The following is a 24,219-nucleotide window of genomic DNA, read 5'->3' on the forward strand; positions in this document are numbered from 1 at the left end:
GCCATTCCTGGTCTGGTGGTCCAGCGTTCTATAAGAAGGCAGGCTAGCTGGGTGGTGGTGGTGCATGCCTTTAATCCCAGCATGGCAGAGGCAGGGAGGCAGGGAGGCAGGGAGGCAGGGAGGCAGGGAGGCAGGGAGGCAGGGAGGCAGGGAGGCAGGGAGGCAGGGAGGCAGGGAGGCAGGGAGGCAGGGAGGCAGGGAGGCAGGGAGGCAGGGAGGCAGGGAGGCAGGGGCAGGAGGATCTCTCTGAGTTCCAGGATAGCCTGGTCTACAGAGTGAGTTCCAGGGCAGGCAAGACTACACAGAGAAACATTGTTTCAAAACAAAACAAAAAGGCAAAGAAGACTGAGCAAGCCAGTAAGCAGCTCCCCTCCATGGCCTCTGCATCAGCTCCTGCTTCCAGGTTCCTGCCCTGCCTGAGTAGTAAAATGGAATTGTAAGCCAAATGAACCCTTTCCTCCCCAAGTTGTGTTTTGGTCATGATGTTTCATCATAGCAATCAAATTCCGTCTCTGTTCAAATATGAAATAGCCCTGTAACTACAACTTAAACTCGAAGTAAAGAAAAGGAACCCTGCATGAAATCTGGGGAGATGTAAAGGGGACATCTGCCTTCCTTCTCAGGGAGACACTTCACGTCCTGTGGGTTCACTGTCAACACTCCCCTGGGCCAGGGCCTGACCGACATTGTGGGCTCCAGGCTTATTCTAGAAGGGGAAATTCCTGTGGTGGGCAGGGCATAAGAAGGAATTCCAGTTTTGTTTTTTTATATCCTTGGGAGGATATTAACTATCTTGCTCCTCCTCTTCTTCCTCCTCCATTTTGAAATAGAGTCTCCCGTGTAGCCCTGGCTGGCCTGAAACTCACTATAAATAGACCAGGCTGGCCTTCAACTCAAGAGAGATTCACCTGCCTCTGCCTGAAGAGTGCTGGGATGAAAAGTGTGAGCAATCATGCCTCAATTTTTTTTTGGAGGGGGTGGATGAGAAGGGGTTAGGATCTCATATATTCTAGATTGACCTTAAACTTGTTGCATAGCCAAAACTCACCTTGAACTACTGATCCTTTTTTTTAAAGTACATTTTAATTTATTTATTTTATGTGACTATCAGAGTCTATTGGGGTCCAGCTCCTAAATAACCTTTTCCCGGGGTTCTAGAAGAGACACTAGAGGCAGCAAGAATTAATCTGAGGGATACTCGAATGAATCTAAGTACACTGATCTCTTTAGTCCATTCACTTTATTCTTCTAAGTCAAAATCTGCCTGTGCAGTGGGGGTACTAGTTTATATACACTTACAAGCAGTCCTGCCCGCAAATGTGAAGTTTTTGAAGGTCCTAAAAAGGAGGTGATAGGGTCCACCCCAGGAGCAGTGATAGTCGGCTTCATTACAATCCAAAAGGGGAGTGGTTAAAGGAGGTGGGGTCAACTAAGAGCTAAAATCAGTTAATAGAGCAGAAAAAGGAAATTTATGTGCCCAAACTACATTCCTAGAAGTGGTTAGGTAAAATGATAGGAGTTATATGTCACTAATAAGTCACAAGTAAAACAAAACTGCCTTTTCTTTCCTCTGGAGCCATATCTGTCTCAGTTTAAATTGGCTGTGCCATTTTCTGGCAGGACAGGGGTAGCTAGGCAGCCTGTGTCACATCTTGATGTACCTGGTATACAAAAAGCCCTTTTGTTCTAAGTGAAATGTCAAAGGGGAAGTCTAGAGGTACCGCTAGGGCAATGGAAGAAAGGAGGGTCTAAGATTGATTTACACAAGAAACAAAGCTATGTACCTAACATCTGCCTGGCCTAGACCCCGTCTCCATACGGACATTTACCTTAATTCAGGAGACTAGTAGGTGGTCTGGAATGTTTATTCGGTCTGCCATCTGTCCTTGAATGTTTCCGAGGTATCTCAGATAAAATGCTTTTATCCGGAGATGGCCCTGGCCCTGGATACTTGCTAAAGGAGATCATTACAGAAGGCAGATCCCGGACTCTAACGCTAAAAAAGAGAAGCCAAAAGCCTAGAAGAAGGGAGTCTTGCCAGTGTGGCTGTTGCCAGCACAGTTGGGGGAAGTTATCTAAACACCTTAATTGTATAGGGAAACACTGTGCCCAAAGAATGATCAATCACACTGCTAGAAGAATCAAATGGGAAAGCTGTAATAGCACATATGAAATTCATTGCAGGAGACAGCTGATGTACTCAAAAGCCAACAGCACCAATACTTTCTTGAGTCTTGGCTTCCTCTGGAAAAGCCCTTGACTCTTCCAGGTAAATGCTCTGTCACAATCAGCTGAATTCCTACTTCATATTTCTGCGACTTGTAGCATGTGACCTATCTTAAAATTATTTTTTAATCCCATGTGTATGTATGTTTTGCCTGCATGTATGTCTATGTATCACTTGCATGCCTGGTGCCCTTAGAAACCAGAAGAGGGCATCAGACTCCCTGAAACTGGAATTAGAAGTGGTTATAAGCTGACAGGTGGGTGGTGGGAATTGAACCCAGGTTCTCTGCAAGGGCAAGTGGTGCTCTTAATCACTGAGCCATTTCTTCAGCTTCATGACATACTTTTTTTTTAAATGAGGTTTATTTTTATATTTATTTATTCATTTTGTGCATGTGCTTATATGTCCACTACATGCATGCTGGTGCCTGGGGAAGCCAGGAGAGAGCATCAGATTCTATGGAACAGGAGGTATAGGTGATTGTGAGCCTCCTGATATGGGGGCTGAGGTCCAAACCCCAGACCTCTATAACAACAGCAAGTGCTCTTAACTGTGGAGCCATCTTTCAACACCTTTCCTTGGCCAGTTTACTTGACTTGCTTGTGTTCAGCTTCCCATATTAGATGCCAGTTGGATAAAAAGAGTAAATGATAGTGGGGGATCAAAGTGTATTAAGCTCCACTGTGTATTCTTGCAACATTAAGACAAGCTGGGCGGAGATGGTTGCACACCTTTAATCCCAGCACTCGGGAGGCAGAGGCAGGCGGATCTCTGTGAGTTGAGGCCAGCCTGGTCTACAGAGTGAAATCCAGGACAGGCACCAAAACTACACAGAGAAACCCTGTCTCGAAAGACAAAAAAAACAGGGTTGGGGGCTGGAGAGATGGCTCAGAGGTTAAGAGCACTGACTGCTCTTCTAGAGGTCCTGAGTTCAATTACCAGCACCCACATGATGGCTGACAACCATCTGCAATGAGATCTGGCACCCTCTTTCATATACATAATAAATAAATAAATCTTTAAAAAAAAAAAACAGGGTTGGGGATTTAGCTCAGTGGCAGAGCACTTGCCTAGCACGCACAAGGCCCTGGGTTTGGTCCTCAGCTCCAAGAAAAGAAAGAAAGAAAGAAAGAAAGAAAGAAAGAAAGAAAGAAAGAAAGAAAGAGAGAAAGAAAGAGAGAGAAAGAAAGAAAAACAAGAACAAAAAACCAACCAAAAAAAAAAAAACCCAAAACAAAAACAAAAGAATCTGCCACTTATCATCTCTTTCAATTTTTACATAAAATGGGAACTGTATTGTTCCATTACAGAGGAAGAAGCGGAGACTTCATATATGTAGTTAGAGATTCCTGTGGTTATACCTGTAGTTAGTAATAGCATGAAATCTACAGCCCTTAGCCAGTGTCACTTAAGTGAATGGAAGGGAAGGGAAGGGACTCTGGACAGAGGTGGCTAGATATGTGGGTTTGGGGAGTTGCTCAATAAAGTGTTAGTTGTTTCCACGAACATGGGAAGATCAGCTGGAAGGGGGATAAGTGAAAAGTCCTTGCAGATGAATTGCTAAACAGTTTTATTAAATTAAAAAACCAGAGTCAGATATGGAGTTAAAACCTGAGAGATCAGAGGAATAGGAAAATCCACAAGCTAAAAACCTGGAGCTAGATACAGAGTTAAAACCTAAGATATCAGAAGAATAGGAAAAACCACAAGCCAACCTCACCTTACTGACCCTCAGCTTCCAAAGCGACCTACTTTCTGTATACCCATGCCTTTCTGTTCTGCTATCTCATTTGCTCTCTCTGTCCAGCTACATCACTTCCTCTTCTGCCCATCTCTGTCACTTCCTGTCTGTCTGTACAGACCTCCAGACCTTTATGGTTAACTAGTGTTGGAATTTAAGGCATGTACCACCATGCCTGGCTCTGTTCCCAGTGTGGTCTTGAACTCACAGAGATCCAGACAGATCCCTGCCTCCCGAATGATAGGAGTAAAGGTGTGTGCTGCCATTGTCTGACTTCCATGTTTAATATAGTGGCTGGCTTTCTCCTCTGATCCTCGGATAAACTTTATGGGGGGACACAGATAAAATATCAGCACAAGTCCTAATACAGGAGACACAGTATGAGGTGCTGCAGAGGACAGAGGCAGCAGAGTCGTGGACCACTTGACACTTGCCTGATAATGGACCTCATACATACATGCAGGTGGTTTCGCAGGATTACGTAGTCTGGGTACAGGTTGAGTTTGTGTGACCACACTTTGTGATGTTTGATAGTCTAGGGGACACTCTCCACAGAGTGTGTACTCCTCCTTAAGATACAGTTGTAGGGACCCGGAGAGATGGCTCTGTGCATAAGAGCACTTGCTGTTCTTCCCAAGGACCTAGGTTCTGTTCCCAGCACCCACGTGGGAGCTTCTACCCTTCTGTAACTCCAGTTCCAGGGTGTCTGGTCCCCCGTGGGGGCACCAGGCATGCATGAACTGCATAGTCATTACATGAAGGCAAAACACTCATACACATAAATAAAGATCAGTTTTTGAAAGATGTAACCGTAGAAGGTCAAGGGGAGTGCCTGTGGATGTTCGGGAGGGAAATACTTGAAGGACAGCATGGCCAAGGTCAGGTCCAATGCTAACAGCCTCCTGCCTCAAGGATGGGAGATGCTTAGGTCTCACTGGCGGCCTCCGGAAGATCATCCTCCTAGGTTGATGGAGGCAGGGAGCAGGGACAACTCCACTGGAATTGGTAGTGGAGGGCTAGAATAGAAGCAGATGGAGAGTTCCGGAGGAGGCTGGTTCAGGAAAGATTTTGGTGTGTTTTAATATGGCAGGGACCCATTTGTCTGTGAAAAGGACCAAGCCAGTTAGAAAGGACCCAGTAGGGTGGGGTCCTGGCCAGGTGTGCAGAACGGTGAGCCTGGGCTCCGGAGGATAGAGGACCCAGACAGGCCTGGCTCAGGCTAGAGTAATGGACCAGGCTGCCGATTAGGAGAAAGGTGTTGATCCTGGAGGGCAGGGTGGAAAGGGACTTCGATGGCCTTCTGTCTTTTCACAGAGAAAGTGGGTCATCGTTGTTGGTCCCGCATTCCAGGATGCTTCTGGGACTTCCTTGCTGGCGCCTCCAGTCAAGCTCAGAATGAGGCCCTAGGGTGGGCGCAGAAGACCCGCCCCTGGCCGGGAGGAGCTGGACTCCTCCTTCCCACAGGGCTCTCAGGTGACAGGCCTGTGGGTCCCTGCCCCGCCCCGCCGCGTATTCAGGAGGTCCGTGGCTCAGAGAGCAGTCCCTGCTGCCTGTGCGTGCGTGGACCTCGCTTCCTCGCTCCCGAACCCGCTGCTCGCCATGACCACCGCTCCCACGCCCCGCAGCCTGGTCATTTTCCTCCAGGTGCTGGGACTCGCCCTGGCTCAGATCGTAAGTCCTGCCGCCTCTTTGGCACCGGAGTCCTGACTGCAGAACTTGGGTTTAGGATCCAGGAGTTTTGGGACCTGCTCTAGTGCCGGAGGGGCAGCTGAGGACAGAGTCGTTGGGAGGGTGCATACTGCAGCGGGCAGTGAGGGGAGATGGACCAGCCCTGGAGCCAAAGCGACCCAGTCCCGGGATGCTCAGCCTTGCCTGAGAGAGACAGCGTCGGGCAGGAGCTGGCGCAGGGTCCTGGCAACAGGGAGAGCCCAGGTGGTGGTGGAGACAATGGTGGCCATTCAGTCGACAGCGGAGCCTCCGCCCCCGGAGCCTCCTAAGGGGCCCGGGCTCCAGCCAGACTTCCCTGTGGCCCCTCTGCATCTCTTCTGGCTGACTTGTGAGCTCCAGTCTCACTTCAGAGGGATGGCTGGGGGCTGGGAAAGGTATGCTTCGAGTGGGACCTAACGGGGATCTTGGCCTGATGTGGTCCCCCGACCTCCGTGCCAGGTGATGTTGGTTGTGGGGTGCAGCTTGCCTATGGGGAGCCAGTCTGGCACTTCTTGACCTGGGGAGGGTACCTGGCGCCAGTGGGACATCTTCCTGACTCTGGGCTGGCCCATTACGAGGACCACCTCAGGGAGGACCAAGTGAGAAGAGTCCCAGCTTCCCTTCTTCTGCGGGCATCTAACCCACACCGGGGGATGAGGGAGAGGTGTTCGTTCACCGCTGTATCTGTTGTTGGTTGGAAAACAATAATAGTTCCAAGTGCCATTCACCGAGGGCCAGGCACCACCTCACATCATCTGTGATTTGAGCGAATGGTATCTTCATCTATTTCCCACCACGACAGTGCAAGAAGAGTGTGGTCCAGGGGAAGAGGTGGGCCGACCTAGGGTGCATTCACTCTGTGACCATTTACCTTTAATCTTTCTGTGTGTGTTTCTTCATCCTCAGCCTATCACCCCCAATAGTACCCCCGACAGTTCTGAGCAGTTAATAAGATAATGAGTATGATGCACACAGTACCTGGTACACAGTAGTTGCACAACAAACGCCCCATGGAGTTCCATTTCCTTGGGGAGTTGCCGCCCTTAGTCACCTTCACTTTCAGGGTTTCCAGCAGCCCCCGGGAACCCAGTTCTGCTCACCGTCTGAGGGCTGCATTCTTGTGTGTGTTTTCAGAGAGGTCCGCCGGGAGAGCCGGGTCCTCCAGGGCCACCAGGGCCACCAGGAGTGCCTGGTTCTGATGGCATCGACGTGAGTATCTAACTTCAGACTTGAGCGGAAGGAAGGCTGTCCACAGAGGAGAACTTTGTGAGCGCAGGGGTGGGGACACCTGGAAGTTGAGCACCCCCTGTTGCCAGCAGGCGGCGCCTGCAGAGACCACAAGGAGCTCGTTTGTTCTGTGAAAACCCCAAACCAGCCCTGAAATGCAGAGTCTGTCATAGCCACCCTGCAACAAGGGCCTGCTGTTCTGTCGCTGGCCTCAGCTCACAGCGTGTCCTCATCCCCCTTCCTCCCTTCCTCCTCTTAACCCTCACGCTGTCTCCTGACACATGAGCACTTCTTTAAGGTAGCGGAGGAGCCTTGTGTAGACTGCTCATCTGCTGGGACCACATTCCCATCTCCTCTTTTGCTTTAGCTCCCGGCTTAGAATCCGCGGGGCTTGTCCTCTGCTCTCCTAGCGTGCTGAGGGTTAACCACCTCATTCTGGAGGCTCCCCCAGGAGGTCGGCGGGATGTTTACCGTTTGGACAGACTTCTATTCAGTCTGGTGCCCCCACCCCCAAACGCAGGGCGCTGGACCCCAGCCAGGCTCTGGCTGCTGCAGGCTCCGGAATTCTCGGGGGCCTCTCTGGGGCTAAATCTGACTCCGTGGCCATGCCAGTCTCCCACCAAGGGTCCTTTGTCACATGGAAAAGAGATCCTTTTCTTGAGAACATTTTGAATCTCTCCCCTTGCAGGCCCCCTCGATCCTTGCCTCTGCCGCAGTCTCTGGCTTTCCTGACTGAGAGTCGCTACCCACCTCATTTCCCTCCCCTTCAGATTCCTCTGAAAGCCTTTTTAAAAATTATTTGTCGCTTGCTTAACGCATCAGTTCTCTCAACTAACTTGAACCCCAGGGACTTCAAAGCTAGTACCTTACCAACACCAGCATGTCTAAAACCTACTTGACTAAATGCGCCTCTCAGCGGGCTTCGTGTTGACACACTTATACTTGGTTTGGTTTTCATTTCATTTCATTTAGACAAGGTCTCTTTATGTAGCCCTGGCTGTCCTGAAATTCACTGTTAGACTAGGCTGGCCTTGAACTTACAGGCTTACACGTGTCTCTGCTTCCCGAGTGCTGGAACTAAGGCCTGTGCTCAGCTGAACGTTGTTTGTTTTGAGCAAAGGGAGCTGTTTTAAAAAAAGTGCAAATCTCAGCACAAGGGAGGAGAAGGCTCTGAGACCATCGGCCGGACTTGTCTGCACGCACTTGGGGAAGCAGGAGCCATAGATGCTGTCTCATCAGCTTGTATCTTGCAGGGTGACAAGGGGCCTCCAGGAAAAGTTGGTCCTCCGGTGAGTGCTTTTTATTTTCTTTGACCCTTGACTCTCCCAGCACTTGCTGCCCTCTGCCTAATATGCTCTGCTTCTAATTTCAAGGGATCCAAAGGAGAGCCTGGCAAACCCGGGCCGGATGGGCCCGATGGGAAGCCCGGCGTGGATGTGAGTACCTGAGGCTGGGGAGAGTCCCGTGATTCTGGCTTCTTTGTGCATGTCTTGTTGGAAGGGTAGCAAGATGGCAGCTCTCTGGCCATTCAGGCCTCTTTTCACACAGTTGTGACCTCAGTCTCATCTCCTATCTACCCTGACTGGGAGCCAGAGAGGGGCTTTGCTTTCTGTGAGCTGCAGGACTGTCCCACCTGTCTGTGAGGACTCAGTCGCGTGTCTCTAGAGACTGCACTGTCTTTGTGCGTCCTGTCTGCGCTCCCCACCCCCTCACCCCTCACCCCCACCCCCTCATCCCCACCCCATCACCCCTAACCAATCACGCCCACCCCCTCACCCCCACCCCGTTGCCTTGCTTATCCCCTCCGCAGTTCTTGGGCATCTCAGGGAAGGAACACCATTACAGAGTTCCCAGGGACCTCAAAACCACAAATTCCTGAGGACTGACAGTCTCAGGGAGGTGGGGACAGTTATTTGGTGGAAGTACATGGGCAGGTTCTGAAAGATGTGGGAGTAAGAGAAACCTCTTTGAGCTTTGCCTGGTCTGCTGATTCAAGGGGTGTGGCCAGGGCTGCAGACAACAGGGCCTCTTTAAACTCCTCATCCATACCCTGCAAAGATTACAAACCACACTGCCTCACTCCAGCAAGTCAGTGCTTATGTCTGCCCAGAGAGCTAAAGGTGTGAATTCATTTGCAAATGAGGAAAGGAAGGCTTTCAGAAGTTACTGAGAGCAGACATTGAGCACATCACCAGTCCAGGTCCATGTTGGGGTACCCTAGACTCGAACTGTGAGGAGTGAGGCTGAGCCCACAGGTCTTGGAGTCTTAGTTTCTAATCTCTTAAAGGAGGGTAATTGGGTTGAGAGTGTAGTTCAATGGTGGGGTGCTAGCATCTGGGCATGATAGTACACATCTGTAAGTCCAGCACTCAGGAGGTGGGGGAAAGAGAGTCAGAAGTTCAAGTCATCCTTGGGTACATAGTGAGTTGGAAGCTACCAACTCAACAACACAACAAAAGGATAATTGCCAGGCATGGTTGCGCACACCTTTAACCCCTGCACTCAGAAGGCAGAGGCAAGTGGATCTCTGAGTTCCAGGCCAGCCTGGTCTACAGAGCAAGTTCCAGTGCTTCACAGAGAAACCCTGTCTCAAAAATATCAAAATAAGGGCTGGAGAGATGGCTCAGCAGTTAAGAGCACTGGCTGTTCTTCCAGAGATCGAGTCCAATTCCCAGCAACTGCATGGTGGCTCACAACGATCTGTAATGAGATCTGGCGCCCTCTTCTGGCCAGCAGGCATACATGTAGACAGAATACTGCATACATAATAAATAAATAAATAAATAAATAAATAAATAAATTTTAAAAGGAGAATAATGGTTTTGCCTGCCTCTCAGGATTCCTTTAAAAAGAGAGGAAGGGGAAGTTAAGGTCCCCAGGCCTCCAGGCAGTATGGGAAAGCCTAATGAGTCCCCTAGACTTATCCTTCCCTGTGAGCTAAGGGTAGGTGCGCCTCAACAATCCCACCATCTCTTTCTTCCCCAGGGTTTAATGGGTGCCAAGGGAGAGCCTGGACCCATGGGGACCCCTGGAGTCAAGGTAAGTGGCTGCTGGGTGCTCACTGAAAACAAATTAAGGTCGGAGTTTGGAGGCACTACAGTAGAGTGAGGTATGGACCCCAGGAGACTCCAGCCTCTGAGTCTCTTCCATTGCTCCTGCAGGGTCAGCCTGGCCTCCCAGGGCCCCCTGGCCTGCCGGTGAGTAGCACCTGCAAGGGTGTGGAGGGCCCCTCTGAGGATGGGAAGACCTGCGGAGGGGAGGCGTGAATCTGATTTCCTTGATTTCTATTGCAGGGCCCCGGTTTTGCTGGCCCTCCCGTAAGTTCTCGGGGGTGGGGCAGGGAGCTGGGGAGGGAGAGGAGGGCTTCTAGGGGAGTCTTCAATACCAAGGAATGACCTGCGTGCTGTGCTGGTGCCGCGCATAGGCAGCTTGTTGAGCCTGGAATAGTTTGGCCCTTCTAGCCCTGCAATCTGGTCTCTCTGGGATTGTTTGAATAGTCATGTGGAGGAGAGACTTTTGGTGCCTGTCCCTACCTTCCTATCTAAGGTGGCTGACCTGGTGAGGCATCCCAGAAAACTGCCTCTCTGCCCTACAGGGACCACCTGGACCCGTTGGCCTCCCTGGTGAGATTGGAACCCCAGGCCCCAAGGTGAGAGAGCCTACTGACCCTCCAACTCTGCCCCTTGCTCTGCATGCCTAGACTGGCAGTCGGGGGCAGGCTTTCTGGGAGTTTCTGGGTTGCTCCTGGCTCATGAGGCGCTCCTCCAGGCCTGGGGCACAACCCTCTCCTGCTGAACCTGGGACTGCAGCAAGATCCTCCTGGGAGGCTCAGGGCTGGTGCCACCTGCCCATGTCCTGGATCTCCTTACTGTGACAGCTCTCTGGAGATGCCCCCAAATAGCGGCGGGGATGGAACAGTGGTAGGAAGTGGAGGAAGACCAGGACAGACTGGGGCAGGTAGGATGGTGTTGTGACTTGGGCTCTTCTTGTTTCCAGGGGGACCCAGGACCAGAGGGACCATCAGGGCCCCCAGGACCCCCTGGGAAACCAGTAAGTGTCCTCAGCCCTCCTGAATGGCCGTGTGTTCCTGAGGAAATGGCTTGCAGTGGGGATGGGTCAGGTCATGTCTCATTCCTATGTATCTCCTCTCAGGGCCGACCAGGAACCATCCAGGGCCTGGAAGGGAGTGCAGATTTCCTGGTGAGGGATAGAGTCTGGAGAGACTGACAAGGGCCTTCAATGGGAAATGGGGAGGGAGCTCTGGGAAGCATTGCTCAGCTGGCCCTGGCCAGGCAAGAGACCTCTGGCCTTATAGAATTTTCTTTCCAGTGTCCAACCAACTGTCCAGCTGGTGTGAAAGGCCCCCAGGGGCTGCAAGGAGTGAAGGTGAGTAAGAGGTGGCTTGTCCTGGGAGGGTGGAACGGGTGCTTGGAGGCGACCTGGGGCTGAGTTCCCTCCTTCTCTTCAGGGGCATCCAGGCAAACGGGGGATTCTGGGTGATCCTGGTCGCCAGGGGAAGCCGGTGAGTATGAGGGCTAAGGGCCAGGCATGAGGTGAGGATTATGGGGAGACAATCCTACAGAGATCTGCCTCATTCTTCATCCCTTCCCTGTCCCTATGGGTCCAAGGGACAGATCCTTGAGCTGGGAGGCAGGAGGCCAATGTTACACACCAATGGTCCCCCCCCTTCCTTTTTTGGTTTTTCAAGACACATTTTCTCTGTGCAGCCCTGGCTGTCCTGGAATTCACTCTGTAGACCAGGCTGGCCTTGAACTCAGAGATCTGCCTGCCTCTGCCTCTGGAGTGCTGGGATTAAAGGCGTGCACCACCACTGCCCAACCCAATGAGTCTCTTGTTGAGTCCTTTTTTCACGTGATCTGGGACATTGTGGTTTCTAATTGCTCTGCCTGGCTGTCTCTGTTGGGAAAGGTTGCTGGTGTCTGTCTGTCTTGTATTTACCTGTCAGTCTGACAGCTCTTCCTTGCTCTTAGGGCCCCAAGGGAGATGTGGGTGCCTCTGGAGAACAAGGCATTCCCGGACCACCGGTAAGAAACACCTCACTGTTATGCCCTTTATCATCCTGGGGGCCTTTTAATGGGGCTATTCACCTGCTTTGGCCTCTATAAAAGAAATCTGTGTCTGGCTGGGAGTGCCTAGGTGGGGTGAGAGACAGACTGGCTGCTCGGAAAGAGTGGACTGGACCAAGGCTGCCCACCAGAAGGCCTGGCTAAGGTCCAGGCCTTCCATTGTTTCTTTAAGTGCCCCTGGGACGTTCCTCTCTACATCTGAGCAACTTTGTACAACAGGAGATATAGACACTGCGCATTTCAAAGGGGCATTGTGAAAAGGGATGGGGGTCAAAAAGGCAGCTGTCTTCACTGGCATTTGTTTGTCTGTTTGTTCTCGACAGGGTCCCCAGGGCACCAGGGGCTACCCAGGCATGGCAGGACCTAAGGGAGAGATGGTGAGTCTATGGGTGTCCTTCAAGAGTTGCTGGGACCAGTACTCTGGCCTTCCGAGTCCAACCCGGACTGACACAATCTTTTCCTTTCCCCAGGGTCCTCGTGGATACAAAGGCATGGTGGGCTCCGTCGGGGCTGCTGGGCCACCGGTAAGCCTGCTCCTGTCCCCAGGCCCTTACTCCGGAGGTTTATGGCTTCAAAGTGGGTGGTGGTCTTCACAGGGTCATGTGACTTGGACTCATCTCCTTCATGCCAGGGAGAAGAAGGCCCCAGGGGGCCACCAGGCCGAGCTGGTGAGAAGGGGGATGTGGTAAGTTCTCAGGCAACCTTCATCTGTGAGAACCCCAAGAGAGTACTGGGAAGGGATCAGCTCCATCAAGGCTACTGTGTGTGTGTGTGTGTGTGTGTGTGTGTGTGTGTGTGTGTGTGTGTGTGTGTGTGTGTGTGCGCGCGCATGGGCATTTATGTATGTGCCTGGCAGTCTGAACGGGGGTGACTTCTGGGTGTGTGTCGGGGAGTGTCTGATGACCTGTGCTGACAACCCATTTAGCTTGTTGTGTTTAGACTTCACTAGAAGCCTTGGAATCCAGGCCTGTTGCTGACACTGGGGCCAGACAATGAAATTCCAGCAAATTAACCTCAGAACTAATGGGATTTGGTCTGGATCCCCAGGCCTCTACCACAGTCACTTACCTCTTACTTCTTCTTTCCTTCTGATTCACAGACCCTTTTTCTGAGCAGGGGTGTTTGTTTGTTTGCTTGTTTGCTTGAGGCAGGGTCTCTCTACATAGCCCTGGCTGTCCTGGAACTCCCTATGTAGAGCAGGCTGTCCTAGAACTCACAGAGATCTCTCTGTCTCCGCCTCTCTAGTGCTGGGATTAAAGGCGTGTGCTGCCACTCTCGGCTTTCTGAGCAGTTTTAAAATCACAGAAAACTGAGCAGCGTGTGAGGGGCTTGGGGAGCCTGCATGGCTGCCTGGGGAGGAGGAGTTATTTTCTTCAGTGTGGCCGCTAGTAAGTTACCCGTATTCTAGTAAATAATCCCCACCTACGCAACAACAGCAACTCTCACCAAAAACGGGATGGCAGTGGCCTGAGTTCAGATCCTGGAACCCACCTAAAGGGGAAGGAAGGAGAAGAAGCCACTTCACAGAGTAGTCTTCTGGTCTTCACACAAGTACTATAGGATGTGCGTGTTCACACGCACGCACACTAATAATAATAATACCACCAAACAAATAAAAGGCCTAAGAGTAAGGGGGAACTCACTGAGTAGAAGGAGGGGTTCAGCAGGGGAGGGGGGTGGTGATAGGAATTGTGAGGGACCAAAATACATTATATACATGTACAGAATTGGCAGATCATTTTTTTCGAAATTAAAAATACACGAGCTTGGCATGGTGGTGCACACATTTAATCCCAGAATTTGGAAGGCAGAGACAGGTGGATCTTTGTGAGTTCAAAGGCAACCTGGTCTCCACAGTGAGTTTCAGTTCACTTTCAGCTACACAGTGAGACCATGTCTTTTTAAAAAGGGGCCGAGGGCCAGAGAGATGGTTCAACAGTTAAGAGCACTTGTTGCTCTTCAGAGGACCCAAGTTCAAGTCCCAGTACCCACATGGCTGCTCATAACCTTTTATAACTCCAGTTCTAGGGGATCCAACACCTTCTTCTGGCCACCTTGGGCATTCTGAATACATGTGGTACAAAGTGACCATTACATTTAGCAAGAGCAAGGTCATTTGTGGAAACTGTAATTTCAGTGTCTTGGTGAGTGGAAAACCTGGATAGAGTGGGTTTAATGGAACATTATCTACTTCCCTGTGTCACCACAGAGGGTTAATTGGTATACCCCATTTAAAGGACACTTTGAAAGTATCTGACCTAGTAAGTCTACCTTAATTTTATCTTTTTTTTTTTTTTTTTTTTTTTTTGGTTTTTCAAGACAGAGTTTCTCTGTGTAGTTTTGGTGCCTGTCCTAGATCTCGCTCTGTAGACCAGGCTGGCCTCAAACTCACAGAGATCCGCCTGCCTCTGCCTCTTGAGTGCTGGGATTAAAGGTGTGCACCACCACCGCCCAGCCCTTAATTTTATCTTTAAAAATTATTATGTTTAGGCCAGGCAGTAGTATCACATGCCTTTAATCTCAGCACTTGGAAGGCAGACGTCGGGCAGATCTCTGTGAGTTCAAGGCCAACCTGTTTTATAGAATGAGTTCCAGTACAACCAGGCTATAGAGAGAGGCCCTGTCTTAAAGAACAAACAAACCAAAAATTATTACATTTAATAAATTTTTTTGAGGTCTGGAGAGATGGCTCAGTGGTTAAGAGCACTGGCTGCTCTTCCAAGAGTTCTGAGTTCAATTCCCAGCAACCACATGGTGGCTCACAACCATCTATAATGAGATCTGAAGCTCTCGCTGGCATACATGCAGACAGAGCACTCATACTTTAAAAAATACATAAATAAAATAAATTAAAAAAATAAAATTGTTTTTTGAGACAAGGTCTCTATATAATAGTCTTGAATGTCCTGGAACTTGATATGTAGAACCAGGCTGGCCTCAAACTCATGGACAGTCAGTCACCTGCCTCTGCTTCCTGAGTGCTGTTATTAAAGGTATATGCTACCACACTTGGCCCAATATTTTAATCAAATTTAGAAATCTATTATTATTATTATTATTAGTAGTAGTAGTAGAGTGTGTGTGTGTGTGTGTGTGTGTGTGTGTGTGTGTGTGTGTGTGGTAAAGGTAATTTTTGTGTCACTATTTATAGTGGTGACAGAGTACTTAAGTCACCACTTAGTATAAGGTATTATTTCCTAACATGGTAAACAAAGGGCCCTTTACTGTTGGGGGTAACTTCTAAGATGTATTGTTAACTGCGGAGAGTGAGATTAAGGTAGAAAGGAAATTTGTGTTACATTAACAGAATGAAAAACATAAATAAATAAAGACAGCTGACTTGGGGGGGGGGGAATAAACCACAAGCAGAATTTCAGTTAAACTGTATTTTTAATGCAAGTTTTAAAATACATAAAAAAGTAGAGAGACCACTACAGGGAGCTTAGCCACAACAGCCTTCTCTACACCTCTTTCCCCTCCCACCCACACCTCCTTCCCTATCCCCCACTTCCTTCTCTGTCCCCCCTTCCTTCCCTGTCCCCCCTTCCTTCCCTGTCCCCACCTCCTTCCCTGTCCCCCACCTCCTTCCCTGTCTCCCCACCTCCTTCCCTGTCCCCCACCTCCTTCCCTGTCCCTCCACCTCCTTCCCTGTCCCCCCCACTTCCTTCCCTGTCCCCCCACCTCCTTCCCTGTTCCCCCACCTCCTTCCCTGTTCCCCCACCTCCTTCCCTGTCCCCCCACCTCCTTCCCTGTCCCCCCCCACTTCCTTCCCTGTCCCCCCTTCCTTCCCTGTCTCCCCCACTTCCTTCCCTGTCCCCTCACTTCCTTCCCTGCCCCTCTCCCCTCCCCCTATCCTTCACTGATTGACACTTTGCTCTGACATTTTCAAGAGGTCCTTGGCTCATCTCATTTGCCTCCACACACTTCTGAATGAATCTCTACAAATTAAAGACGTTTCCTCACAGAATCATGTTATTGTAAGGGCTGGAGAAAGAGGGCTGGAGAGATGGTTCAGAGGGTAAAGATGCTTGCCCCTCGGACTGACAACCCGAGTTCTTCCCCAGAATCCATGCTGCGGAAGGAGAGGGCCGACTCCTGAAAGCTGTCCTCTGACCTCCACATGTGTGCTGTGGCATGCGTCCCGACCCTGCCCACGGAAATAGATAGATAGATAGATAGATAGATAGATAGATAGATAGATAGATAGATATGTAATTTAAAAATTACAAAGAAAATTAACAAGGGGGGCAATTATTCTCTAACATCACTAAGTAGCTAATGCATCTTTAGCTTTTTCTAATTTTCCCCATACTATTCATAGCTCTTATTCAAATCAAGACATGCCCCCCCCCCCACTATGAAGCCTGCCCATCTCTCTTGGTGACTGTTTACCTCAGTGACCGCCATCTAAGAGTGCAGGGCTCCCAGGAACCCCTGCAGTGCCCTCCCTGGCCCAGGTGCTTGTGCCAATCTGGACAGGCTTCCCTTCGTGTCAGGGCAGATGCAGACTTGTGAGGGTCTCCGTTCAACCTCTGCAGTCTGGCCCAGACCACAAGGACTCTGGGACCCGGGAGCCATTGTCTTGGCTGTGCTGGTCTCTCTGACTAGTCAGGCTCAGCACGCTAAAGGTGACGGATCTCATCTACCTTGCAGGGCAGCCAAGGTGTCCGAGGACCCCAGGGGATAACAGGCCCAAAGGGAACCACGGTAAGTGACCAGCGTCCAGGCCCTGGCCCCGGTCAGTTTGTCTGCATCCCTGGATGGAGAGGAAGCTGGGGGTCTGGACAAATACGCTTTCTTTTAGTTTAGCCTCTTCACCTGCATATAGTGGGGAATCACAGCGCAACAGTGGGGAGCTTGGCACCCGAGCGGTCACCCACACAAAGGAAGGGTGTGGCCTGTTCCTCTTCACCCCTTCCCCAGGTCTGGGGTTCCTGAAGTGATCAGAGCCTCTCTGCATGCACACTGCAGCTGTCACAGAAGCTCATGTCACAGGGTGGATGGCTTGACCCCATGGGTCTTCCCATTACGCGTCTCCCTTGAATTTCCTTCCTGCACAGGGTCCCCCAGGCATTGATGGCAAGGATGGGACCCCGGGCATACCTGGCATGAAGGTAAGAGTCGGGAGCATTGGCGGAGCTGGCCAGGGTCAGGCCTGTTCCTCCTCAGGCTGGTGAGCCCTGTCACACCAATCCTAGAGGCTTCAGAAGCAGCCGCTCTCCGTGTGTTTCAGGCAGGCCTCCTTGCTTCTGGGTCTGTTTCCCTGCCTGCACATAGGTGGGAGCCATGAGCCCCCTCAGGTTGGGGCTCTAATTTGTCTTTCTGGTTGTTTGTCCCTCCAGGGCAGTGCAGGACAGGTGGGGCGGCCAGGAAGCCCAGGCCACCAGGGCCTAGCGGTGAGTATCAACTGAGGCTACCAGGGCTGCCCACAGGCAAGGTGATCCTCTTGGGCCTCAGAGAGCCGGTCACTCGGTTTCCTGCCTCTGTGTGAGGGCACGAGAGACTGAGGAGGTCAAAATCTGCACCTGAGCTCTGACCCCATCACCCCCTCACCTCATTACTATCTACATGGCTCCTGGCCTGGTGTAGACTGCCTCATCATTTGGATAATTTTTGTTTTGTTTTGTTTTGTTTTTCAAGACAGGGTTTCTCAGTGTAGCCCTGGCTGTCCTAGAACTCACTCTGTAGACCAGGCTGACCTCGAACTCACAGAGATCTGCCTGCCTCTGCCTCCCCAGTGCTGGGATGAAAGGCGTGCACCACCACTGCCCGGCCACAGTGGCTTTTCTATTTCCATACCATTAGACGTTTGCTGGTCTCTGGTCTTCTTGACTCACCTTTTAGTTCAGCCTGGGATGCTCATCCTCTTCCCTCCTGAGGGCGCAGACTGCCAAAGCCTCCTTCTCTGTGCATGTGTAGACTAGTGTTCACTGTATGCTTTTCCCATGGACATGGACGCTGATAGACAGGCCGTTGTCCAAAGCCCAGTCCTCTGCCACTGGGACTCACAACGAGGGTGAAAAGCCAGCTAAGCTCATGATACCCGGGTTGGATCTTTGATTGTTTCGCTCTCACGAGGAGGAGAAAAATCTGGATTGGACATGGAGGAAACGTGGCAAGTACCCATCTCCCCATGCCAGGGCAGAAATGGACACCATCTTTTTTCTTTAGGGTGTGCCGGGTCAGCCTGGGACAAAAGGAGGCCCTGGAGACAAGGTGAGGAGACCCCTGAGCCAGGACACTTGGTTCTACTTGGACAAGGGGACCAGAGAGTGAGAAGTGGGCCATGACTCAAGGATTGTGAGGCCCAGTTCTCACCCAAGGCTTGAGCAGACCAAACACAAGCCCCTCAGACCACACTCCCCTCTGCCACTGCCTCGCCCCTCCCTCATCCTGGCTTAGCAGAAGCGGGATGTGGACTGGAATCCAGAGGAGAAACAAACTCAGGAAAAGCAATGGAGCCCAGAGGATCTGATCAGAACACCCTGCCCCCTTCCCTGCTTATTTGGTTGTAGACTTTGCACAGGGTTCCTGGGCCTACCTGAGGCTAAGGGCTGACTGGCAGCTACCGGCCTGACGTGAGAACTGTGTTTTCCTGCAGGGTGAACCAGGCCAGCAGGGCTTCCCTGGAATCTCTGGTCCTCCAGGGAAAGAAGTGAGTATCCTCCATTCTCGCTGGAGGGCTTTGGTCTTTCTAAGTCTAAGGTCCTGACCTCAGTGTAGGGCCAGGGCGAGGCTTCGGGATGGAGCCCAAACCTGGGGAGTGACTTGAATCTGGTGTCCTGTCCCACTGACCCAAGCAAACCGGTGCTGCTTTCTGGGCCAGCCTCCTCAATTGAAGCCAACTAGCTGTTCCAAGGGTGGGGGAGGCTAAGCCAGGGCTGGAAGGAGGGTCCTACCAGGTCGGCTACTTCTCCTTTCTCCTCCCAGGGGGAGCCAGGGCCTCGAGGAGAAATTGGTCCCCAGGGCATCATGGGACAGAAGGTAAGCGGCCCCCCCTCCCCCATCCTTGCAGCGGCTGCCACTGGGTCCTCTCTGACAAGGCCTCAAATGAACATCTGTGAAAAAGAGTAATAAGAAGGACCCCTGCTGGTGACAACCAGAATGGATGGCACTTGTCTTGCTAGAGCGGGATCTGACCTAAAAGGCTGGCCCTGCTGACAGACCAGGTGTGACCTCCTTTTTCCATTTCAGGGTGACCAGGGTGAGAGGGGACCAGTAGGGCAGCCAGGCCCTCAAGGACGACCGGTGAGCATAGGCCAGCTGAGGGGGGCAGAGGCTCACAGATCGGTTCTTTAGTTTACTTCACTGTTTTGTTTTTTCCCACCACCTCAGGGCCCCAAGGGAGAGCAGGGTCCCCCGGGAATTCCAGGACCCCAAGGCTTGCCAGGCATCAAAGGAGATAAGGTACCACCGGAGGCTGGAAAACACCAGGGAAATGGACCCAAGTCTGGGCTGCGGTGGGCCGAGTGGGGAGGGGTTTAGACCAGGAGGAGCAGGGAGCTAGGGGCCTCCCTTCCCTGGACAGGACATTTCACTATGTCCCGGATCTCTTTTTCCAGGGTTCCCCAGGGAAGACCGGTCCCCGAGGCGGAGTGGTGAGTTCCAACGCCCCAGTCCAGCTCACAGGCGCCGGGTGCCAGGGGCGTCGGGGTCTGTACACACCTGCAGACCCTGCGCCCCTTATCTTCGCCACCACGGCGCTTGACACCAGGTTCTCTTTCTGCAGGGTGACCCAGGGGTGGCCGGCCTCCCGGGTGAGAAAGGGGAGAAGGTGAGCGGGCACGGGAGTGGGATGGGGAGTCGGGGGGCTGCTCTGGGGTCCTGTCCACTTCTTGACCATGCTCCTTCTGCAGGGCCAGTCTGGAGAGCCGGGACCCAAGGGACAGGTGAGCCCCTCCCCCTCTCCCACGCGGCTGCTATTCTCCCTCTGGCCCCGCCCTCTCCTTTCTCCACACTCCCTCCAGATGCCTTCTCACTCTATACTATCCCATCGCAGCAAGGAGTCCGTGGAGAGCCAGGATACCCTGGCCCCAGTGGGGATGCGGGCGCTCCAGGAGTGCAGGGCTACCCGGGGCTTCCTGGACCCCGAGGACTGATGGGAGATCGAGGCGTGCCGGGACAACCTGGGAGACAAGGTGTAGTGGTGAGTGGACCCCAGGGCTAGGGCATTCTCTAGGAAGGACATCTTCTTGGGGGTGTAGAAAATTGCCCAAAGCTGGGAGTTCCCAGAGGCCCTCTGGCTGCTCCATGACTGGCCCCGGATCAAGAGAATGGGTGTGAACACGTGCCCAAAAATGTTGGGATAGATAGGGGCGGGGTGCGGAGGCAGGTTGCTGGAGTGGGTTGGTTCTGGTAACCAAGGCTTCATGTATTTCATCCTCTGCTCTTAGGGCCGAGCTGCCAATGAGCAGCACATCGTGGACGTGGTGCTGAAGATGATTCAAGGTGAGGGCAGGGCTGCAGCCCCCTCCCGTCAGTCCATTTCAGTACCTGGTCACCCTTCACCAGCCTCTCTCTGTGTCTTTGCTTGAGGGTCTGGAGTCCCTGGTGTGCATTCCAGCTCTGCCTCCCGGAAACTGTGGAACTTTGGGGAAGCTCCAAGCGGGGCTTGTCTGTCTGCAAGCTTAGGGGCCAGGGGCCATCAGGATGCCCTGTCTTCTCCAGGCTCATCTCAGACCCTTCTTCCTCCTCTTCCCTTCAGAGCAACTGGCAGAGGTAGCTGTGAGTGCCAAGCGGGAAGCCCTGGGGGCAACCGGAATGGTGGGTCCCCCAGGACCTCCCGGGCCCCCTGGATATCCAGGCAAACAGGGACCCCATGGGCATCCTGGACCCCGAGGCATTCCTGGCATCGTGGGAGCAGTGGGTCAGATTGGCAACACTGGACCCAAGGGTAAGCGCTGCTCTGGGGCTGGAGCTGGCCAAGGGGGACTGGGTCAAAGGCAGCTTGGTACAGGAAATGTCAGTTCTTACTGGACACTTTCCGTAATACGCCTTATCTGATATGTAATCTCCCACATTTTATCTGGATCTCCCTTTATCTAGGCAGCCCTCTGTGGTCATTTCTAACTTTCTCCAATAGTGTACTGGCGCAATGGGTGTGTATGAAACAAACCAAGTAGTGGGAGAGATGTTTCTCAGTTTGGGAAAAGGCACTCCTTTTTGTCCCCAGGAAAGCGTGGAGAGAAAGGTGACCAAGGAGAAATGGGACGTGGGCACCCCGGGATGCCCGGACCCCCAGGGATCCCAGGTAACACCTTAGTCCTGTGCAGCCACCCTTCCGTCTCTGAGCTTGGGGAGTAATGATCCTAGGTCGTCATCTTGGCCCCCCCCCGGGGGGGGGCATGGAAGCCTGGCACTCAGCCAAGTTGGAGCACCTAGGAGTCTCGGGCCTCTGGCTGGGAGCTGGCAGCTGGGACTGTTGGGTAGTGTCTGGGTCTTCCTTCAGGGATTGGTATTTGTGGTCTAATTTTCCCTGCCTGAACAATTTCCCAGTGTCTTGCCTCTCCTCACAGGTCTTCCCGGCCGGCCCGGCCAGGCAATCAATGGCAAGGATGGAGACCGTGGATCCCCAGGGGCTCCAGGGGTGGCTGGCCGACCTGGCTTGCCAGGCCCGGTGGGGCTGCCCGGGTTCTGTGAGCCTGCCGCCTGCCTGGGGGCTTCAGCCTATGCCTCTGCTCGCCTCACGGAGCCTGGGTCCATCAAGGGGCCATGAGCAACCAGCCAGGACAGAGCCTATTCGCATCTGGGGTCCCCTCTGGGTGGATATGCACCCCAGCTCCAGCCCAGGAGGCTAGATTTCTCAGGACCTTTTTTGGAACCCAGAGGTCCTGAAGACAAGTTCAGTGAGGGAGGGGTCGGTGAGGGAGCACACTGGAGTAAGGGTGAGGCCAACAGAGCAAGTCCTGGAGAGCCACCACTCCTGAGGGAACAGGGTGGCCTTTCTTCCCAGGGTACCAACTAGCCCTCATCCAGGCCATTCTGCACTGGCCTTCCCACCCTCGGGGCAGGTAGACCGAGGCCTCTGATGATCTTCCTCCCCTTCTTACTGCCTGGACTTATTTTCATTGGGTGTCTGCTGAGGGTGAGGACCCTGAGTTGGCAATCCTTAGGCCAGCCCCGTTGTTATTTCCTTTCCGACTCCGTCTGAGTATTTAAACACCCATCTCCTTTGTTTCTGACATCACTGCTCTCCAGTCCCTTCGCCCACACCCACTCAGGCCTTTGTGTAAATAAAAGTTCCCAACTTGGTTACAAACTGACTTCCCGTGGATGAGGATGGGAAGCTGTTGCTGGGTCATCTCCACTGCTTGGGCCAAGTGGCTAAGGGCTCACAAATGGGAGGGGAAGTCTGGGCCCTCCATCTGGGCACATCTTAAGTGGTGAACACTGGGTTGGCAGGCCTGAGAAACTTCTGTGGTAAGAACCAGAGGGTCAAGGCAGGGTCTTGATCCACCCAGTAACTTTGGGCAAACCTCTTTAAATCTCTTTGTATAGTGGTGTTTATAGACTGGGTTGCCAGGGCTCTCTTTCCTCCCTCCCTCCCTCCCTCCCTCTCCCTCCCCCCCTTTAACCTTTCCCTTCATTTCAACCAGGTCTCATGTATTCAGGCTGGCCTTGAACTTGCTATGTAGCTGAAGACGACCTTGAACTTCTGGGATTACAGGTGTGCACCACCACACCATTTTTTGTGGCACTGGGGATCAAGCACTCTGCCAGCTGAGCTACATCCCCAGTCACACACACTACCACCTGTCTCAGTGGCCCCTGCGTACTAGCTCTGGAGCGGGAGCTTGGAGTGGAAGATTGGCGGACTTGACTGTTGCCTTGCAGGAGCTCCTGTGTGTGTGTGTGTGTGTGTGTGTGTGTGTGTGTGTGTGTGTGTGTGTTGGTGGTGAGACGGGAGACATAGGTCTTGATGAAACGCTGAAGGGCACTGACTCAGATCTGCTCTGTCTACCCCAGCCCGATGTTCTATCGGCCAGCCAGGAGCTTTTGAAATGAGAAAGTGTCTTAGTCAGGGATAGTATTGCTGTGATACCAAAGCGACCCGGGAAGGAAAGGGTTTGTTTGGTTTATGCTTCCACATCAGAGTTCATCATCAAAGGAAGTCAGGATGGGAACCAATGATAGCAGAAACCTGGAGGCAGGAGCTGATGCAGAAGCCATGGAGGGGAGCTGCTTACTGGCTTGCTAGTCATCATATCTCCACCCCCTCCCACCCCACCCCCTACCCTCATCCCTCATCACCACTGAATGGCTCACACAATCTGTTTTCTTATAGAACTGGAGACTACCAGCCGAGGGATGACCCCATCCATTATGGGCTGGGTCTTCCCACATCAATCACTAATTAAGAAAATGCCTACGGGCTTGCCTATTATGGAGACGTTTTCTCAGCTGAGGTTCCCTCCTCTCTGATGACTCTAGCTTGTGTCAAGTCGACATAAAACTAGCCAGCACAGATGGCTAATTTCTTTGTCAGTATCAATCTGGGTATGTGTTGTCCCCAAAGGAAGCACTCTTAGAGGCACACAGCACTGTAGCCCAAGGCCAAGTGCCTGCTGCAGTCCTCCCTGTCCTCTTCACTAAACATATTTCCCATTAGGGACTTAACCACAAGCTGGGGTCAGCCAGGAAGAACCAGCTGTGGCAGCACCAAGGGCCACCAAGGTGGGTTTATCTTTCGTGCTTCGGCCAATCCTGTTATGGCACCCCAGCCTCCCTGGTGTGTGGCTGTCAGGGAGCCCTTGGAATAGAGGATCCAGGGCCTAGTGAAGGGAGCGGGGAAGAGTGGCCCTGGCCCCGAGCAGGGGCTCAGATATCCACAGGGACATGGTGGCAGTGACCGGTGTGGTGCCTGGAACCTTGGGCTTGGAGAGCCTGACTCCTTGATGGCTCTTCATGTGCTGGCTTAGGAGCCCTTTCCTGGCCCTCTGTGACTGAGACAGGACACACAGGATTGTTTCAATGACAACAGAGGGGCTGGTGGGTCACAAATGGCACCTCATTTCTGTGAGTGAAGCATTCCCAAGAGCCGAAGGGGGCTAATCCCTAAGGACCAGTGGCCCGTGCCTTCGGCAACTTCCCGGTGGGTGGGTTTCACGCTGATCACATGAGTGTGGCCTGTGAGTCTCCCATATGCCCTTCTGAATGCATCCCTTTGCTCTGGTCCAGTGTTCCTACTCCAGCCATGATGCTCCCCGGGCCGTTTAGGCATGCTGTGCCCC

The 24,219-nt window shown here is 52.4% G+C and overlaps 1 protein-coding gene across 3 annotated transcripts; it reads left to right on the forward strand.

Annotated features, from left to right (window-relative positions):
• Positions 1–5,394: 5,394 nt before the first annotated feature.
• Col9a2 (collagen type IX alpha 2 chain) lies at positions 5,395–22,247 on the forward strand. Of its 3 annotated transcripts, none has more exons than XM_076564975.1 (32): positions 5,395–5,639; positions 6,810–6,884; positions 8,156–8,191; positions 8,276–8,338; positions 9,888–9,941; positions 10,064–10,099; positions 10,196–10,219; positions 10,498–10,551; positions 10,899–10,952; positions 11,055–11,102; positions 11,232–11,288; positions 11,371–11,424; positions 11,894–11,947; positions 12,313–12,366; positions 12,460–12,513; positions 12,621–12,674; positions 16,643–16,696; positions 17,050–17,103; positions 17,332–17,385; positions 18,161–18,205; positions 18,591–18,644; positions 18,920–18,973; positions 19,184–19,237; positions 19,325–19,396; positions 19,552–19,587; positions 19,719–19,763; positions 19,846–19,878; positions 19,989–20,135; positions 20,383–20,437; positions 20,694–20,882; positions 21,162–21,239; positions 21,505–22,247. In XM_076564975.1, exons 1-32 carry the CDS (start codon positions 5,568–5,570, stop codon positions 21,702–21,704), a joined length of 2,067 nt encoding a protein of 688 aa, XP_076421090.1. In that variant the 5' UTR covers positions 5,395–5,567; the 3' UTR covers positions 21,705–22,247. The 3 variants fall into 3 exon arrangements, with proteins under 3 accessions (XP_076421090.1, XP_076421089.1, XP_076421088.1); XM_076564974.1 differs by lacking the exon at positions 5,395–5,639 and adding an exon at positions 5,936–6,070; XM_076564973.1 differs by lacking the exon at positions 5,395–5,639 and adding an exon at positions 6,008–6,134.
• The last annotated feature ends 1,972 nt before the right edge of the window (positions 22,248–24,219 follow it).

This window comes from Peromyscus maniculatus, chromosome 2, assembly GCF_049852395.1.
Source record: "Peromyscus maniculatus bairdii isolate BWxNUB_F1_BW_parent chromosome 2, HU_Pman_BW_mat_3.1, whole genome shotgun sequence".
Classification (NCBI taxonomy): domain Eukaryota; kingdom Metazoa; phylum Chordata; class Mammalia; order Rodentia; family Cricetidae; genus Peromyscus; species Peromyscus maniculatus.